Consider the following 20618-nt stretch of genomic DNA (forward strand, 5'->3'; position numbering starts at 1 on the left):
CTTTAAAAAAAAAAAAAAAAAAAAAATGTCCACACTATCCTGATGGCTACTACTTCTCATATGCTATGGTTGTCCCTCAAATTGTTTCTTATGACTTTCTGTCTTGCTTCTCCTGAGCCACTTTCCTCCTCTTCTGTGTATTTAATTCCACCTTGTATCCCTTCAGTGGATTGTCTATTCATTAAGTTCAATATCCTCAACCTCACTATGCCTTACAGAAGCGTCACAGGATGTGTCTACACATGCATTAAGGCACTTTTCCTAGTATGCATTAAATTTAGTACCTCCAATGTGAGGTACTAAACAAATGTGCGTTACGCTGCCATAATGCACAGTCACAAATGTGCACAGTTTTAAAGTAACGCTTAATGTACAGTAGCCCATTTTACAGTGTATTAGCATAATTGCATGTTTTTTATGTGATGCTTTAATGCACAGTAAAATAGGCTACTGTGCATTAAAGCACACATGTAGATGCGCTCACTGCTGCCTACTTTTACTCCTAAAGCTCCTTCTATTCACCTCTCCTAAATGCTCCTTTCCCTCTACCTCCTCTTAGCTTTGTGCCTTTTAGCAGGTCACTGCCTTATTCTGGGATTAGTCTCATTCCTTGACCACAAGGAGCCACCTCTTTCTGTAACTCTCCTTGAATTTTACTTTTTTTCTAGGAATTCTCCTTACATTGTTCTCCTTACCAATAATTTCTTATCTGAACCACTGTCCTGTAACTTGTTTCGTGTTTCTTATGGTTTCTTATTTTAGGCTGTCAGATCCTTGGGTTAGGGGCTTTAACACATTCTACCATGCCTGTAAATCTGAATGTGAATGTATTAGCTCACATCTTTTAATTGATAATAATTAATGGTAATGGTTCCTTGCTGATGGATATGCAAAATAAAAAAAAAAGATATCCTTATTAGCAATCTCAATTAACAGATAAGCTGAGATAAAATTGATAACTCAATTAGTATTTTGGAGCCCAACTATGCTGCTAAGCTCTCCAAGTTTCATGCCAGCATCCATATGGAACTAGGGGTGCTGACAGATGTGCAGCTCCCCGCTCTAACTCATGTTCACTGTTGGGTTCAGGGGTGGGGGAATTGATCTCAACTTTGGAGCTGATTCAGGAGTTGCCTATCTGTTGCCTCGCCCTCCTATCTCTAGTCTACCTGCTCTTTTCCAGCATAAGCTGGGCAAGTCCCAGCTTGGAGTTTCCTCCCTTCCCTTGACCCTATTCCCATCCTGCAGACAGCACCAGGGGTGAGGTTGGGCTGCATCAGCCAAGTGCCAATTGTATGCAGGGACAGACAGAAGTTAATAAAGGTGCTCTGCTTTGGAGCCCTCATCTGAACTCTCATTACATGAGGGTTAATTTGTCACGGGATCGGGCATTTTTAAAGCACTCTGCAGCCATGCACTTGTGTCAGGGAATGGCTGTAGAGCACTTTCAAGGGGCCGATTGTGCAACAAATGTCACTTCTGTCAGTGCCTTAGATGTTTCATTCCATTTACCATCTTACGCTTCTTATTCATTGCAACTACTAAATGGCTGCGTCTACACAAGACACTGTTGCACAAGAGCGTTGCACAGCATGAACCATGATGCAGTGCTACTGCACATTAGTAATAGTCAGAGTGTAGTCAGAGTCACCAGGAAGCCATGCAGGGACACCACTGTGCAGTAATGCCAGTTACTGAACAGTCATTTAGTACTTGGGTATGTAAGTACTAAGCGACTGTGCAGTCAGCATCTTGGGTAGACATGGCCAATATGTAGGGGCACAATATTAACCTCTTACAAACTGAAATGCTCCTTTCAGAAAATGTGGTTCACAGGCAAGGCAATACACCAAAGATTGCCCTGCTAGCGTTGCTCTGCGTGTGTTGTGCAGGTGATTTCAGTTTGGCACTTACGTGATTTTGCAATTTCCTTCATTTTCACCATTAAAAATGAAAAAAAAAAAAAAAAAACAGTTTTATCAGCTAGAGAAATCTCAAGGTTTATATTTTGGATTAATCATATTCAAAGTTTCTACTGTTGAGCTATTCCATTCTTTTGCACATATGAGAGAAACTAGTTTCTGGGTAAATAGTACAGGGGTCATTCTTATCAATAGAGCTGTATGGAAGCTGCGCTGCACCAGTTTACACCAGCAGAGAATTGGCCATTGGTGTTTTTCTATATATATCTACATTCTCTGCTGAGCGTCTTTCATGCATGCATGCATAGTGACGTTTACTCCAAAGAGTAAATTTTATCTGTATTTATTTCCATTTAGGTGTATTTTCTTTGGTGTCATGCAAAGGATATAATCCAGTCTTTCAAAACACTTGAAAGGTAAAGTGAATATTATTAAGATCTATAACATTAATTCTAGTTTGTATGAATGGAAGTACAGACTTACTCTAATGTCGTAAATAGTATTAAATAAAAAGGAAGATACTGAAAAATGTTGGAATCAGATTCTCTTCTTACATATGTTGGTACATCCCATAGGGTTTCACCTTTGTGAGTGAAGAGAAAATTGTTATTTTAATTAGCAATTTTAAATTAAATAGTTTTAATACTTTTGTAGCAAAAATATATATAGAATAGGTATACATTTTCCTTTTAATTAAAGTTATGGGCAAGCTTGTTACAGCATAATAACCTTCCATCTTTTGGAGTTACACTTATTTTTTCTCAGAGCAAGGAAATATCATCTATATCTCTCAAAAGTACAGACTACATTTCCTTTGTTTAGCTGTCTAAAGGGTATGGGTACCATCCACTATGTAAAGTACTTGTGTTCTTTACAATACATTTAATTTCTTATATTAATCTTTATAGGGGAGTGCCTCTTTGGTTTAGCTAGAAGTGTGTAAATATACCGTGTGACAAATTCTGATTAAAGATATAAACATATAGCTTCCATGAAAGTCAGTAGGAGTTGAACACATACCTGATGGCAGAACTTGGCTCCTATTCTGTAGTTTTTGTATCCTATTAATCTGAAGCAGCTAAATACACAGATGGTCTTAGAACGGATGCTTCTCTGACTTACCAAAATTGGCTGTTATCTTACTTTTTGTTCAAGAATTTGCATATTGATGTTTGTATGTATGCACATACCTGGACATGTTTATACATATACAAAATGTTACGTTACAGAAAGAAAAATATAAAATGAATATTGCTCTCATTAGTAAGAAAGGCAGTAATTCGGGGCTTTATTCCACAGTCCTTACTCAGATGAATTTCCTAATGACTTCATTGGATAATGAAGAAACTCAGATAAGAATAAGTGAGAACTATAGAATGTAGCTTTATTTATATTTATTTTTACAGCTCTTCTCTTGAAGCTGACTCACTGAACACTAAGAGAGGGAGATATATGGGAGCAGGAGGAAGCAAGCAAGTCAGAGGGTGTGTGGCTCAATAAGATGAATGCTGTTCTGGAAAGTAGGGGGAACCTGAGCCCTGGCTTGGGCCCCTGCTCCAGTGGAGCAGAAACTTTCCCAGTGCTGGTTATCCAAATCATCCAATGACTATTGAGTGGAAATGCAGTACACTAGCTTCAGGAGGAGAGCATAAGCAATGCACACACTGTGGCCTGACAATCAGAATACTTTGCTAAAATGCAAATTTGAATCTCCTCTGAGTGAGTGAGGGCTTCAGCCTAGGTCTCTTGCTCTGTGGGCAAAGATATTAGGTTAAACAAGTTCTTCCTCTATCACCATACTGTGTGCAGGGCAGTTCTGTTTCACTAAACTATTCATACATGGCTGAATATGTGCCATTTAGGTGCTAAAAGTGTGATATTGAAAACTAAATACTATGCATTAGCTTACTCTATGTAGAAGGTAGAGTTAGCTACCTTGTGCTTAGTGTGCTCCTCTACACAAGACATTTACTGTGCAGTAGACTAATTAGCTGAGCAGTAAACATCTTGAATCTACACGCATGCCTATTAGGTTGGAGTAAATTAATTTACTCAGAAGCAAGATAGTACCTGTATTTACTAGAGTACTTTACTATATTTTCTATACTTTACTGTATTATACACTATACTATATTTACTCTATGGTACTTTACTTTATTTACTATATAGAGTATTTACAAGTATTATCTTCTTGTGGAGTTTTATACTCAGCAGCAGCTCATATGTAGATGCTGCCCCAGCTGGCTGGGGCAAGAGGGTGCTTCAGGGTGGGGCCTGCCTGCCAGCTAGCCCCACACTGGAGCACCCTTGTGCCCCAGCCAGCCCCTCCACAGCACATTGAGCAGGGGGGAGCAGCCCTGGGCTGGCAGGCTGACTCCTGGGGCCCCCTGCCAGCTAGGGCTGCTCCAACCTTGCTCAACATGCTGTGGTCCCGGGCGCATGTGCAAATGGCACGTCCAGAACTATAAACTCCAGAGCAGTAAGCTCTAGAGTTTATTGCTTTGTATTAACATGCATGTGTAGACACACCTAGTGTCTACTAAGAAGATCCACATAAGGATTTAGTGTACTGTAGCTAGTAAAGTCCCACCCTAGTTTATTGCACATTGTGCAGACAAGCACTGAATAACTGAGGCATTCAATGACAGTCTTGCTATCATCATATAAGATATTATATAATGGTGAAGATCTACAGACCTCAGGCAAACAAGGTTTGACATCTGACAAATATTTATTTAAAATACTGATCTTAAAACTTCAATGCAAAACAAACTACAGGAACTAGCCAAGTATCCATAGAAAACAAATGAGTAAATGATTCAGAATTTTTTCTTTGGGTTCTATTCGTTTCTGGTATGTGTATACCATACAATAAACGCCAATTAGCATTATGTAAATACAAAAAAACCATGTATTAATGACTGTGCTTACTTATTGAGACAGGTGTGAATCAGTGATCCATGTTCCCTTGGGAATGGGTCTATCTCTAACACCTAGGAAGTCAAGCCTGGACACCCCCAAGGCCTTTACTAAGTTAAAAGATTTTTTAATATTTACCCCATGCCATTAACTCACTTTTTGCACAGCTTGGGGTCAGTTGATGCAACCATGGGAGTACTCTTGAAACATTTATGATATTCTGGTTCTTTGCTTCCATTACTGGCTCCACCCTAGGAAAACAATAGAGCCTATGTTAGGTACTACAGGTGCGCATTTATTTCACAGTAACCAAAATTACTGTGCAGTATGGGCACGCATCTACATGCGCACAGCTGTACTGCACAGTAAATATGATGACTTATGCCAACTTGAGCATAAATTTGATACCTGCATATGCAGGTATCAAATTTATGGCTGATTAGTTACTGCATAATAATACACATGTAGATGCCTTAATGTGCAGTAACAATATGTGTGTGGACTGACCTGGGACTAACTTTAGTCCCAAATCAGTCCACACACAGCGTTAATGCACTTTAATGCCTGCATGTGTAGACATTGGCATATTCTCGCTTACTGCATGGTAAATTAAGTCGACATAAATGTATGTCGAGACATACCTAGTAAGCACGTCTTCATGAGACAATAAATGCACAGTAATTCTACTGTGTATTAGCGTGTCATAGCAAAAGCCATGCTATTGCACTAATGCACAGCAAAATTAGTCTACTGTGCATTAGCATCACTAAAAAAGTGTGCGCTGGGGCTTCTCTGCAGGAGCACCAGTTAGTACACGTTCAATTTTTTAGTACCTGTTATTACAGGTACTAAACTTAATGTGTTGTAACTATGGCACATTAATGCTTGTGTAGACATGACCAGAATTACCACATCTATAGTGTGTCATTAAAAAATATTGTTCTGTTAAATCACAGAAAATACAGTCAGTGACTGTTAGTGGCATCATCTCGATCCCTTGATGCTATATGTTACTTTAGTACCAAGTAGTTATTGCAGATATAGGAAGTGTCATCTGAATACATTCCCAGAGTAAATGTTAGTGCCCAGACATTTTTGCTCTTACCAACTGTTGGTATTAATAAACATTGGGCGCATCTACATGTGCATTTGCTGTGACGCCAGTTTACTTTTGAGTAAACTGAGTAAATGGTGAGTAAAATGAGTAAATGGTGTCAGGCAGGCATCTACAAGTGCAGAGAAGCAGAAGTAGATTTGCTGCCAATTCGCTTCTGCTTCCTGGGGCCCTGCAGTGGGCCTCTGCCATCACTGGGGGGGTGGAGCTCAGGCTTCAGCTGCAACTGCAAGCAGCTGGCAACCCTCTTTAAAAGTCAGCCCTGCTTGCTGCTCTCTGGCCATCCAGTTTCCTGAGCAGAAGCTGCACGTGCAGTGCAGGGGTAGCACTCTTCTCTCTGCCTCTGCCTCCCTGCACCATGGCTGCTCCTGCCCCTGGGAGCAAAGACCAGCACCATGCACTCCTGCTGGCTGTCACACTGGCCCTGCTGGCCCACCACACCAATTCCTGGTGGCCCACCATGCTAATCCCTGGTCCACATCTGTCTCACCCCTCCTGGCTCCCCTATGTATAGCAACTGCCTGCCTACCCACCACATGCCATCCCAGGGCAACTGCTACACACCTGTGCCTTGACTGCGTCTGCCTGGCCAGACCCCAGCAGGGACACTGATGATGGGTTCAAGGATGCCACCGCTGGGGCTGCTGTTGCCCTCCTGGGCCTCCAGCCCCACTGGCTCTGGGCCTGCCAGGCCAGCCAGGACTGGTGGCACCATGTTGTCCAGCACACTTGGGATGACAGGCAGTGGCTGGAGGCCTTCAGGATGACCTAGGCCACCTTTTGGGATCTCCTGGAGCAGCTCTGGCCATACCTGAAGTGGCAGAACACTATCATGTGGCCTCCCCAGACACCTGATGCCCTCGCCCTGCTCAAGCTGGACACTCCCTAGCCTGTGGTATGTCAGCCACCTGTTTGGCGTGGGCAAGGCCACCACTGGGGAAGCTGTCCTGAAAATGTACAGCACCCTCCAGGATGTGCTGGGGGACACTGTGCTCTGTGTGTATGACCCTCTGGCAGTGATGGTGGGGTTCCATGCCCTGGGATTCCCCCAGTTCATGGGGGCCCTGGATGAATCCACATCCCTGTCACTTGCCCACCCCACAGAGACTGCCCCTACTACAACTGGAAGGTCTTTCACTCTATGGTGGTCCAGGCCATCATGGACCACTGTGGCATAGCACCTTCATGCATGTGAGTGCTGGCTGGGTTGGCAGTGCCCACAACGCCCACATCTTCAGGAACTCCAGCTTGCTAGGCCTGGGGAAGAGTGGGTGCTTCATGTTGGGGATGCTGGACTTGCTACTGGGCACCATGGTGGTCCTGCCCCTCCTCATCTGGGAGCCCACCTACCTGGTCCTGCCCTTGTTCATGCGGCCCTACACTGGCCACTTGGACCCCCACCAGGCCCACTTTAATCAGTGCCTGGGCTGGACCCATAGCCCTTACCTCCTGATTATGCCCAGAGCAGCCTCTCAGCCTGATGTTACCTCCTTCCTCCTGCAGCAAACTGCAGCCCAGCTTATATGCTTGGGTCCAAAATGGTTGCCCTCATCAGGCACCTGGCTGTTGCCTTTTTTTTGTCCTTAAAGTGGCAGGGACCAAAAGTGCCCCACCTCAATTACCATTCAAAGTAAGGTTTGAAATGTGAGCTGGTGAAATGAGTTTTCTTTACTAGTGAAGTGCTTGCAACGTGTTAACTCTGAGTTTCAGATCATATGCAAAAGGACAGCTGAAGAATGGATCAGATAATCTATCTGAAGGAAAGAATGCAAGCAACTCTGAGACTTGGTGTAGGAGAAAAAAGACTTGAGTAAGCAGTGGGAAGTGGATGAAGAAAGAGTAGATTGTTCTTAGAAAAATACTACATTATTCTACAAAATACATCAAAACACTACAGTTTGCCACTGCAATGTTATGACCACTATTGTGCACATACATTATTGTAATGTTTTTAGCCATTATCCTTTTACTTACTCCAGACACCTTTATTTTTCATCATGTCTCAAATGATTTGCATTCAGAGAGTGCGGTTTTCAAAGCCTCTAGGAAGCTTAGCCCATAACGCCCATTACTTTTACTGATTTAAAGCAAGTAGATGGTTTTGACAGTCTCAAATGGGGAATGTTGTTCAGGAAATGAAAATGGAGTTGTGAATGGAGTCAGGAGAAGGTAGCTTAAAAAGAATGTGTACAGTGGGTGTGAGAAAGGAGCACAGGATACTTCGGGTACAAGTAGTGTCAACATAAATTGCTTTTTATTTAGACTGATCACTTATTGGCTTGAATATGAACTTTTATATGAGTCCCTTCAGGAAGTTGCTATATAATAAGTGATTATGCCCAAAGAATGATGTACACTAATTTTGATAGTAATGCCACTAAGGCAGGGGAGGCCAACCTTTTTGGCAGGTATGTCACAACTTGGTGCCACCCCAGTCCCCTTTTCCTGTCCTATCTGCTGCTCTGCTTTCTGCCCTATCTCCCCTGTGCCGACTGTTCCCTCCCTAATCTTCTGCATGCCACACACAGACTGTCCGTGCCACTTGTGGTATATGTGCTGCAGGTTAGCCACCCCTGATTTAATGCATTGTCACAAACAACTTATCCTACTTATCCTACTTACAGTGCAGTGCAGTGCAGTGTATCCTACTTACAGTGCAGTTTAATGCACTAAGCCACTCCTTTTCACTACAGAGCATGCTATAAGGAAACTTTTTGGTCTGCACTATTGTCATTACTTGCTAAATTAGTGTCAAACATTGTAGCTATCAAAAAGTGATCTACCCTGCTTAAGATGAAGTGAGGTCTACTCCTTTTTATAGATTCTATCAATAACTTATCTGTTTTTTAGGTTTGGGGTAATCCATTCTGTGTTTACAAATTTACTCTTGTGGACAAATGGAGTGTTAACAGAGTCTAAACATCAACTAAATGAGCACAAGGAAAGGCTAATCACGCTTGGTTTTGGAAACATAACAATAGGTAAGCTAAGGGCTCAGTACCTTTTCAGAAGTTCTCCTCTAACACATGATAGTATTGAAAACTAAGATAAAGTTATATACTGTACACACAGCTACCACTGAACAAATGCCTACTACTACTAGCTGTAATGCTCCAGGTCACCTATAACTCCCATTTACTTTAATGGAATTGACAGTGCTCAGCTCCTCAGTGGATCAGAGCCAGAGTTGCAAGAATGACCACAGGTTCCAAACCAAAGAAATATTATAAATATTTATTTTGATTAATAAAATCACCTAAATACCTCTCTATTAATAAATCATGATTGTCAACCAAACAGCATTTTTGTTAAGAGACTTCAATTACTTCCTTGTTCTTAAGGGAAAACATCTTATGCACCCAACATATTCAACTTCTCACATGAGTGGTTACCTCAGGTGAATAGTTACGCTGAATTTAAGGGAGCTCGCTATATAAATCAAGATTATTCATTCAAAGCTTGGTTGCAGGACTAGGCCCTATGTATTGTAATAGTAAACTTTCTCTACCAATATGTCCTGGATTTTGGCAAGCTTAGTCTTCTGGATTTTGGCAAAGTTTTCTGAAATCCTGGGCACCCTCCACTCTCACTGAAGTCAAGAGAAGCTGGGGGTACTCTGCAATTCAAATGGGAGCAGATTGGAAAAGTTTTCTTCCATCCCTGAAACCTTTTTGTACTGTTGTGTGGAGCTTGGTTGCCATCACAGGGGAGAGGAGGGGAAGGTATTTTAAAAGAGAAAGTAAGCTAGCAACTTTTGCATTCATATTTTTCCCTGAATTAATCCAATAACATTTGGATCCTAACAACTACTTGTACTGCCTTTGCAAAGGGAAACCAAACTGACAAAATTTTTACCTTTCTTTAGTTTACACTGCAGATTAATTAATAGTAATCTGGAATTTCCCATTCTTTCTATTTAGAGTTAAAAGTAAACACCCAAACTGGCAAAAAATAATCTGCTTAATATAGTCCATATTTTTTAAAAATAGAATGTAGTTGCACCTACAATTTACAAGTTCAATCATAAGGCCAGTCCACTGACTATTGAGTGCAAGTGCAGTATACTTGTTTCAAGAGGAGAGCATAAGCAATGCACGTACTGTGGCCTGACAATCAGACTACTTTGCTGAACTGCAAATTGTTCTAAGTGACACAACATCCGACTGCTGCTACAGATCAAATAGTGAGGGATACAGTTCAGAGGCTCTCAAAATGTGGTCCATGAAGCACTAGTGGTCAGTGAAGTACTTACTGGTGGTCCCCAGAGAGCAAACTGATCACAAGTAACTGGTAATTTCTTCCACAGGTAACTAAATATACAAGATGTGCTTTCCTTATTATGTTATGCCCAATGTGCTTTCCTTATTATGTTATTGTCTCATTATAAACAAGAAATATTTATCAAACAAGTGAATCTAATCTCTCCCTCCTTTTTAGTTTTAGATGACCATGCACCTCAATGTAATTGTTCAACAACAACTCTCTGTTCAATATTTTCTCAAGGAATATATTATCTGTATCCTTTCAACATAGAATATCATATTTTGGCATCAACAATGCTGTATGTTCTGTGGAAGAATATTGGACGCAAAGTGGAACACCACCACCAACACAAAATACCATTCAAGTTTCATGGCATAACAATTGGCACAATTTTTGGACTAACTGTGCTGACTAGCACCATAGCAATTGTTGTTGTGTATTTGATTCAGATTGGACGTTCAAAAATCAAGAGTGAGTTGGCACTGACCATGTTTTATATATATGCTATCTCAGTACTGACCCTTATGTGTGCTGCTGGAATTGTTGCCCTTCTAATTTACAGACTAGAAAACAGATCATTGGATAATTCAAAAAATCCTGCCAGGAAACTGGATGCAGACCTACTGGTGGGTACAGCTTCAGGATCATGGCTCCTTTCATGGGGTTCTATTCTAGCAATTATCTGCGCCCAAGACCATCCAAAATATACGTGGTATAATTTGCCTTATTCCATTCTGGTTATTATTGAAAAATATATTCAGAACCTCTTCATCATTGAATCCATACATCGGGAACAGGAAAAGGTGAATGATGACATTAAAACTCTTCGAATAGTAACTATATCCAGGGAGAACATTCTGTCACTTACCCCATCCTTTAAAGAAATTTACAATGGAACCGTGGATGCTGACAGTGGAGAATTACCGTACCTGTTCAACGGAAATGTCTGTGTGAGAGAAAGCAGTAGCAATGGTGGTCTTGAGGAAGACAGAAGTCAGGTTTTCAGTCCAGTGATACATTCAGCCTCAGATTTCTCACTTTACAGTAGCAACTCTGTTGCTAACAATAAGAGGAGAATACTGAAGAACATTGCAGCATTTTTATTCTTATGTAATCTTTCGGTAAGATATTTTTTACTATAACTCATTAAATTAATACTAAAAAGCTCCCATATCTGCCAAGTCTGCAAAGTGTATTGATATTGCTTAGCTCTATTCTTTAGAGTAAGTGAATTTTAGTGCTTATGACAGGAAGTGGACAGCATCTGGGGAAAATATAGCCTTTGTAAACATAGAATTGGCGCAGGAGCAGGTACCTAACAGAAGTTGAAATCTGTTACAGTAGAGAAATTGCCGAGCAAGTGATAGCTGAATTATCTGGTCTCCATCCTGGTTCCATCTTTAAGATTAACAACAAGACAGGCTATATTTAGTGTTTCCTTTATGCATGTATTAGCCACATATACTGCATGGTCATGCTTGTCTGGACGCGGCCTGTGGTGCTGCAGACCTGTATTTTCCACACTGCTACCTTGCAGCACAAGATTCGTTTTTGACCCCAGGGGTCAAAAAAACCCACACAGAAAAAAAGTGAGGCAGTGCACGTGGAGGTAGTGTGCGCTGCCCAAAACCAGAGCTTGGCCAGTCAGAGACACACTTCAGCCGCCAGCCAGGCTCCAAGCTGTAGGAATAATGTGGCTGTAGCTTCAGCCCCTAGGACCCCAGGTAAGGTTGCTGGTGCCAGCGTAGTTCCTGGCCCCAGCCTCCCCTACCCCACCTGAAGTAACCTGCCGCACACCATAGTGTACGTGGCATGGGTGTTCCCTGGGTTCAACTAGCAGCGGCACAAGGTGTCCTACTGCTAGCTGTCCCTAGGGAGCCAAATGTCCATGCTCATCTGGACATGGCCATAAGTAGCATTTTGGGCCACGTCCATGGATTTTTAAATCCTCAGTGCAGCTCACCTTGTCCTTCTGTGCTTTAGCCACTTGTACTCTGTTCTGAACCTATTCTGCTTAATAAGGTGCACAACTCTGTGTACATTTCTGAAATGTTAGTTACAGATAAGTCATGGCTAATGATGGTGCTTTTGCATTTTACATTGAATAGTCTTTGGAAAAAATATAGTCGGTAGTTAGGACAGCAGCAGAGGCCAGAACCCAAGGCCCTGCCCTTCTCACAGGACCAGGCTCTTTCTGACTGGCTCTTCTCCTGGGCTTCACATGTTTTCCTTTCTTAGCTGCCCAGTGGGCCAGTTTCAGCAGGGTCGATGTTCTCGACCCATCTAGCCCATGACTTAGAGAGTAGGGCATTTTGTTGGGAAGGGAGAAGTGTAGCTTCCAATTCCTTTTGGCTGATTCAGGTAGAATTTGGATATCTTACTTCCTGGGCAAGTGTCTTAACCATTAGGCTAAAACGTGGGAGCGTCCTCCTGCTCCCCTTCCAGCATCATTACTAGTTTTGTTTTTGTGCAACTAGCATTTCAGGGACTTACATAAAATGTATTCACACACTCAGGCCAAATAGGTTCATAACAAAGTACAAGTAGCTGTAGCACATCCACTCTGAGCATGCTGAAAGGCAAAGTGGGTTATACGGGGGGAAGTAAAATCTAAAATCTGTGTAAGTAGTCCCACAGTCCATCATGGTACTTCGTTTAGCTATGTGTCACTTGCCTACTGGAAAGGGAGATGGATTTGGGTCTCTGAGTGTTTATAGACATGCTCTCGGAGTGATATAGGCATGCTCTTGGAGATAGACAGACACACACACACATATATTTTAGTGGTGTTTCATTTAAATCACAGAAAAATATGAATTTGGGGCTACTTTTTTTTAAACTGAAAATTGGGGATTTATTTAAATCAGAGAAAACCAGGATCCCTGGAGATAAGGATCTCCCAGCCCCATGATCACAGAGCAGGGACACCTAGTAGGTTTTTCAGAGAAGCCAGTTTGAACTTAGAGTATCTAAGTTTGGAAACTGAGGTTTAGGGTGTTTCATAGTTTCATAGTAGTTAGGGGTCAGAAGGGACCTGAATAGATCATCCAGTCTAACCCCGCCTGCCACTGGCTGGAGCACACGCTGGGATCACATGACCCCAGACAGGTGTTCATCCAACCTCTTTTTAAATTTACCCGAGGTAGGAGCCAGGACCACTTCCGTAGGAAGTTGGTTCCAGATCCTAGCCACCCTAACAGTGAAATAGTGCCTCCTAATCTCTAACCTGAACCTATTCTCCAGTAGCTTCTGGCCATTGTTCCTCATCACCTCAGGTGCTGCTGGGGGGAATAGGGCCCTTCCTATTTGCTGCTGATCTCCCCTAACGAGTTTGTAGGCAGCCACCAAATCCCCCCTCAGCCTCTGCTTGCTGAGGCTGAACAGGTTCAGGTCCCTCAGCCTCTCCTCATAGGGCCTGTCCTGTTGCCCTCCAACCAAGCAGGTGGCCCTCCTCTGAACCCTCTCAAGGCAGGCCACACCCTTCTTAAAGTGCGGTGCCCAGAACTGGACACAGTACACCAACTGAGGTCGGACCATGTAGTCACATGTTCACTTGCAAAGGTTGCAAATCATTGGAATTTTGTAATATTGTAATGTATTAAAGTTAGTATGTTAGGGTGAAGTCAGATGTTACACTTATACTGTACTACATCTCTAGAATGTTAAGTGGCATTAAAGTTAGAACATATTATGAGCAGTCGCATGTTAAGGATTAGTACCATTTCTTGCTTGTACTTGCCACTAGACGGCTGGTGAGCGAGGGCATAGCTAGGAGCCAGGATCCCTGGACTCTATCCCTACTCTGCGTGGGGGTGGGAGCTGGGAGTGGTGCATCCTGGAATGCTGGAGCACTACCAAGTGCTTGTTTTATCTCTGTGGAGCAGAATGAAGTTACTATAACAGGAGCTAGGAAGCACAGCGCAGAGTTAACCCTCCCATGAGACACTGAGATGGCACTTAGCACAAGTTAATGAACTTTAACGTGCAGATAGTGTTTTTAAGTGCTCTGAGTGTAGTCTAACTGTAATGTGTAACTTATCCTTAGATACTCCTCACCTGGAAGGGAGCCACTTTGAAATGCCACAATGTCACCTTACATGTACTAAAATTGTTTGAATAACTGTTTATGTTTTAACTGCACTTAGTAAGTGTTAAATTGAAAATGTGACACCAGCCTTATGCATCTATGCCTAGCCCCAATAATTAAAGGTATTTAGATGTCTATGGGCACGTTTACATGTCACCATATGGCACCATTGTTACTGCGCCATTTAGGTTTTCCTTTTGGAAGTTCTACATGATCATGCAGTAGCAGCCCATACTACACCATGCTGGCCATACACAGTTATTTTTAGTTGCTACATTGCTGTAGCTGTGCACTGTAAAGAGGGAGCACATTGCTACAACAGCATAGCTGCTGGTCTTGTTTAGATGCCTGTGTATGCTACAACACCATAGCATGTTACAATCAAAATGTAGACTGATGTGTAGATGTGCCCTTTTAGAATCAGGAACTTAAGTACCTTTGGAAATCTGGACTTTAAGCACTACAGTACAGACCCACCCAGTGCATGAATATCTTTAGAAATCTGGCCCTAATACTGACTGTACAACTTCTCAGCCCATGAAAAATAATATGTTGCAGGTGCAATACTGCATTTTAAACTACCTCTTAATATATTGCATTGAATAGCAACTCAGATAAGATCTGAAGCCTTTATTTTCCTTTTTCTCACCCAGGAATAAATCAGGAGCAACTCTGCTGACATCTGTATGACTAGAACACTGATCTAGAGGTTATTTAAATCAAATAATATTGGATCATTTCCAGTTTAGAGGGAATGAGCATGGTAGTTGTGCTGCAGTCACCATGGGCAAATATCACTTGATGATAAAGATCATGACTAACACTGTTGCTTTCTTTGTATGCAGCTCTGGATTCCACCTGCGTTTGGTTGCCGCCCAGTGTATGACAATGGACTGGAAGAAATAGTTTTTGGCTTTGAACCTTGGATAATTGTTGTTAACCTTGCAATGCCTTTTTCTATTTTTTATCGTATGCATTCAGCTGCCTCACTCTTTGAGGTTAGTTGTAAAACATAAGCTGTATATTGCCCGTGAATGAATAACTAATGGAATGACTGATGTAATATGTGGGTGGTTGAAAGACTACAAGGAGCTGTTTAGAACTCAGCAGGTTCTAAAACTATTTTCCTAAACAAGAGCTTACTTTAATAAAGTTTAATATTTGATATTAATTCCTCTGAATATTTGATTGCATAATCAGACAATTTTTTTTTTTGGCAGACTTTTCAATACTAGGTGGGTGCCATGTAGCAATGTTAATTGAAAATGTTCCTGAATCTTTTCCTGTTCAAATCAACTTGTGCTTACCATGAGGAAACAAAGTATGTTCTCCATACAATTTGTACTGGTGCACTTTTTTTCCTCTGTGTTCCTCTCACTCCCTTGGATGGAATTTTTAAAAATGCCTGTGATTTAGGAACAGAAATTCTACTGATTTTCAGTTAGATCTGTTGCCCTAAATATGTTAGACACTTTTGAAGATATCACCCTTTAAGAGCACCTTTCTTTATAATGTAGACTGGAATCCAAATCTGTTATTTAGTGTGTGAAAGGAAATGGTATTTAAATATCTGGATATTGATGTAAAATCAGCATGTTATTGTTATTTTCCTGAGTATATTGTTTGAAGATATAAATGCTATATGGATTTAGATATGGTATTGTATATAATTCCTTATGAGTAAAACTTTTTTTTCTTATTATTGGATCCCTACGGTTTTGTATTTACTGTAAGAAATAACTAAGTAATAAAGCTAATTTCTTTAATTGTTTGGATAGGTTTCCAAAATCTGTGACAGTATTTGGGAGAAAATCTAGTCCTATAGCTTATGTTCACTTCCAGAAGTCAGGAGATCAGTCATATCTTCCCAGCTTTGCTTAAGTTTTCGTGTGACCTTATAGAAGTTGCTTAGCTTTTCAGTACTTCACTTCCCCTGTTTGTAAAATGAGGATAATAATGCCTACTTATTTCATACTGCTCGTGTGTTAATGAAGGCTTAGTTAATTTCTCTAAAGCTCTGCAATATCTTTGGATGGAAGAACATATAGAAGTACAAAAATACAAGTATTATTCATAAGCTGCTGGACCCATGTATATGCTGCCAGTGAAGAATCTAGGCTCAGACTACCAAAGAGAAAATGAATCTATAGGAATCATGCATTTAAATATCTTTGGGCGTGTTTACACATGCAATTACCATGTCTTCACATGCACCTGGGCTCGCAGCACATTGAGCCAGGTCAGAGCAGCCCCAGCTGGCAAAGGGCCTGGGGGGTCAACTTGCCAGATCAGGGCTGCTCCCCACCCTGGCTCAGCATGCTGCAGAGGGGCTGGCTGGGGCATGAGGGTGCTTCAGTGTGGTGTTTTGGTGATTTCAGGTAACAGTGGCCTCTAACAAATATACTTTTCATACCTAGGTAGTAAGACCAAAGTCTTTTTCTTTGAACACAATGAAACTCATAAGACAATGATCATAGGAGATCATAGAACATTGATAACATGTTTTGACCACTCTACTGTACTAGACCGTGTCAGTATCTTCCTTGGAAAGATCTATGGGAAATTTAGTTTGAGCTTACATTCATAGTGCTTTAGGACTTGGGATTTAACTAACTCCTTTATTTTCTTAAACTCTTTGCCCAGATTTGCTCTCAGTGATCTTTTCCTAGTACTGCTTTCAGATTGTTTGAGCAGTTTGGTTAGATACACATCCCCTGCATATTTCACCACTTCTATGAATGCTGTGTTTCTTCTTTTCCTTTATTGTGATCTGTCTGTATTCTTCACTGCATTAACTTCTCTCCCATGTACACTATTTGCATTGCATAGAAGTTACATTTCTTGTTTCACTGGCCTAGCAAATCCAACTCTTTCCAAACTTGTCTGGAGCCTCTACTCAAGCTCTTCTACTTGCATATCCTACTTTTTTTTATCATCATCCATATAAACCTTAGTACCATCTAGGACATCCTTTTTTTGTATATTATGGTAAAACATCTCAGATGTCAAATATAATCCAAATTACAGTCAGTGTAGTTTTCTGAAAGGAGTACTGAAGGTGCATCAATGAGCACCAAGCACTGTCCCACATCATGGACTGGGTGACTTTTATAGGTCTTGGTAGTAGTGTCTATCTAGGTGTTTTATTCTGAATTCTCATCTTAATCTGGTGTCTTGACCAGAATTCAGTTAGCTCTTGAAATTTGCAAGCTTAGCTCTTTAACAGCAGATGAGACCCAAAGTTTTTAATAATTATTTATTTTTGTACATTTGGTTAGAAACCTCTCTTCCTTATATTTCATTTTTATGTGGAGGGCATTTCTCCAGAATATTTTATTATAAAGTTTCACAAATAGTCTCCTCTGCCTGAGTTAATGGAACACTGTTTGCAGATCAAGTGCATCACAACCTGCTATTGTCAGATGTGACAACATTCTGACTTTTTTCACAGTTATCTATTGCTTGCAGATAAAGATGAAGTATCCCTTCCAGCTGGGTTCCCCATTTCCAATGTGTTTTAGGTCTGCTAAATTTTTTAGGTGTCCCTTTCTGCTCAGGTTATTTCATTTACTCCAAATAGCGTGTGGTGTTCAAGAACTTCTCAGGACCCAAGGGGCTTGAGAGAGCCTCTTTATTCCAAGTTCAGTTCCAGCTGGATCTGTATAACAGATTGTAGCTTTTTGCTACTCCTTTAAAAAAATAAACCACTTAAAATAGCAGTTTCCAGTACCACAGTTTATTAACACAGGGGACAGGTAGATTCTCCATTTCTTGAAGCCTTGCAAGCTCCACATCAGAAGTGGCTCAAATAAAGATTGGATGCCCCTTTGGAATATATGTTTTAGCTGAATATTAAACACAGTGCAGGAGTGATAAGGTGGTGTCATGGGGTGGGGTCCCTAGGGATGGTTGTGATGCCCCTAAGGCCCAGTGACCGTGCCAGCTTTGCCCTATAGGCACCTTCTATTCTCGCCTGCCCCATCTTGACGGTCAAGATAATAGATGGTAGATAGGGAGGCTGCCCTCAAGTTGCTATGCAGTCAAAGTCCTGGTGGACCTCACTAAACCATGTGGTTCTTAGACCTCTTGCTGGGTCCCTTTCTAAGTAAGTGCCTCACGGGACACTCCAAGCCTTATGGGCTATATACATGGTTCCAAAACAGCCCCTTTACCATGCCCCATGCCTTGTAGGTGGTATTCAAATGTTGTCCCTCTGAGGCCTTGATCTAGCTCGGCCTCCTGTCATCACTGGGCCTTTGGTGACTAGCACCTCACTGGTGCTGGGTTCTCTGCAGGTCTGCCTGCACGCCGTCACTGGCACTGGGCTCTCTGCAGCCCTGTTACTGCGCCCACTGGTGCTGGGGTCTCCTCACCCCCTGTTGCTGTGCCCTCTGGTGCTGGGGCTTTACACAGTAATGTGCCCCAATGAGGCCGCCTCCTCAGCTCAGTCCACCAGATTAAAAGCAACAACATAAATATGAGCCCCTGGGCTATAACATAACAGCAACCACAACACTGGAGGTCACACTCTGTCCCTTTAAGAGGGCCATTTTCTCCCTCAACAATGTGTGCCTTCTAGCCCTGGATACATTAGGAGCTCCTAAACCTCCTTAGTCTCACCAGCAGGAGCACAGGCACCCAGGTACCTCTGTGGAGCTTTTCTGCATGAACTCCACTCCCCCTGGCCCTAATTGCCTTCAGTCCTAGCCCTGGGGCTTATATAGGCCCAGGGTCCTGCCTACCTCTGGTCAGCTGACAGGGTGCAGGTGCAGGCTAATTCCCTCATTAGCCTGCTCCCACAGTAACTTGCACCTGTGGGGTTCCTGCCTGGCTCCTATGGCCCTCTCCCTAGGCAGTTTCTGCTCTTAAAGGAGCAGGCACCTTAGTGCTCTGTGACAGGTGAATATTTGCAATCTGTGTTATGTAAAAGGTCAGATTAGATAATCATAATGCCCTTTGAATTAGGTCTGTGTGAAACTTCACCAGCTGTTTTATTTCAATGCCGTTTTGACTAATTTCAAGCTTGAAACAGCGAAATGAAAACAAAATGAAGGGTTTTGAAACAGCCTCAAAACAAAACGAGGGCAGTCAAAATGTTTTGAAACATTTTGAGATTCAAAGCTCAAGCTGGGCTTGCCTGCAGGGAAACAGAAAGTAAGGAGAGGAAGGAGGAAGAGTGGGGGGTACTGCTCTGACATTGGCTGTGTAGCAGGCCAGTGATTGTGATTCTTCTCTGAGGTCCCTTCCAGTCCCAGTGCTCTGGGGGAAGGATAGAAACACAGCATAAAAGGCAATATTGTTTAAATGGCCCTGCTTTCTGCCTTGTCAGTTACTGCGCTATCTTCCAGAATCTCAGGAGTGTTAGACAACAAAGGCTACTACCAAGGAAATTGGTCTGATTTCCTACTTGCTAGCCTAGCAAGTGGGATTCTGCTATACCTTTTGCTTTCTTTCTAGACCCTTTTACTTTATTATTATATTTGTTGATTTATTCTTTTCAATTCCATAATTATATTGCATATTATACTATAGAATTTATATAGGAAGGCTGGTACATTTGTATATTTTTATAAAGACAGGGCTCTATGAAACATCATGAAGCATGCTGGAAAAGCAGCTGGCAAGCCTTCAGGGAGGGGTGGAAGAGCGGGTAGAGGGAGAGGTGTAAGTTACCTCCCCCCCACCAAACTATGACACAGCCTCTTTGCTACAACAAACAGGCATGAGGCTTCTACTAGTACAGGCAGCAAGGAAAGGGGAGCAGTGCCAGTGCCACTGCCTGTGACTGAGTCTGCATCCCCTCCAAGAGCACCAGCCATAACTGCCCTCCACCACCATCACCATGACAACAAGCAGCAGCACCAGCACACCAGTCTCCTACCAAGTGCCCACATGCATCACCTTCAGCAGGATGGTGGTGTCCTCCCTGTATGAGGCATGCAGGGAGTACTTGAGGGAGGAGCTGCACAAGGCAGCTGCACTGCTGTCACTCAGAGGATTCTAGGAAAGCAGGGCTAGAAGGAACCTCACGCGGTCAGCTAGTCCAGCCCCCTGCTCAAGGCAGGATCATCCCCAACTAAGCCATCCCTGCCTAGTGTCTCGCCAACCTGCTCTTAAAAATTTCCAAGTGACAGCAGTGTTCCCCCAGGGCCCAGAGCTGAGTGTAGCTGCTGTTTGTCTTCTCCTCCCCACTGAATTTGGCCTCAGGAGCGGGGGGTGGGGAGAAGAGGGGCCAAGCAACAGTAATGGTGCTCAGCTCCTGAGTAGCATAAAAGCTTAGATGCAGGGGTAGCAGTGGACATAGTCTTCCTGG

At 42.3% G+C, this 20618-nt stretch overlaps 1 protein-coding gene across 1 annotated transcript in view; it reads left to right on the forward strand.

Moving 5' to 3' along the window:
• The window catches only part of OTOP1 (otopetrin 1), a 31960-nt gene extending 15901 nt beyond the window's left edge, over positions 1-16059 (forward strand). The window contains exons 4-7 of the mRNA XM_019525816.1: positions 2280-2338; positions 8806-8936; positions 10393-11339; positions 15151-16059. Of these exons, the coding sequence (XP_019381361.1) occupies positions 2280-2338; positions 8806-8936; positions 10393-11339; positions 15151-15321 (1308 nt within the window). The 3' untranslated portion in view covers positions 15322-16059. The remainder of the gene's footprint in view (positions 1-2279; positions 2339-8805; positions 8937-10392; positions 11340-15150) is intronic.
• The last annotated feature ends 4559 nt before the right edge of the window (positions 16060-20618 follow it).

The sequence above is a fragment of the Gavialis gangeticus genome, unplaced genomic scaffold, assembly GCF_001723915.1.
Source record: "Gavialis gangeticus isolate Ggan-Ray unplaced genomic scaffold, GavGan_comp1, whole genome shotgun sequence".
Lineage (NCBI taxonomy): Eukaryota > Metazoa > Chordata > Crocodylia > Gavialidae > Gavialis > Gavialis gangeticus.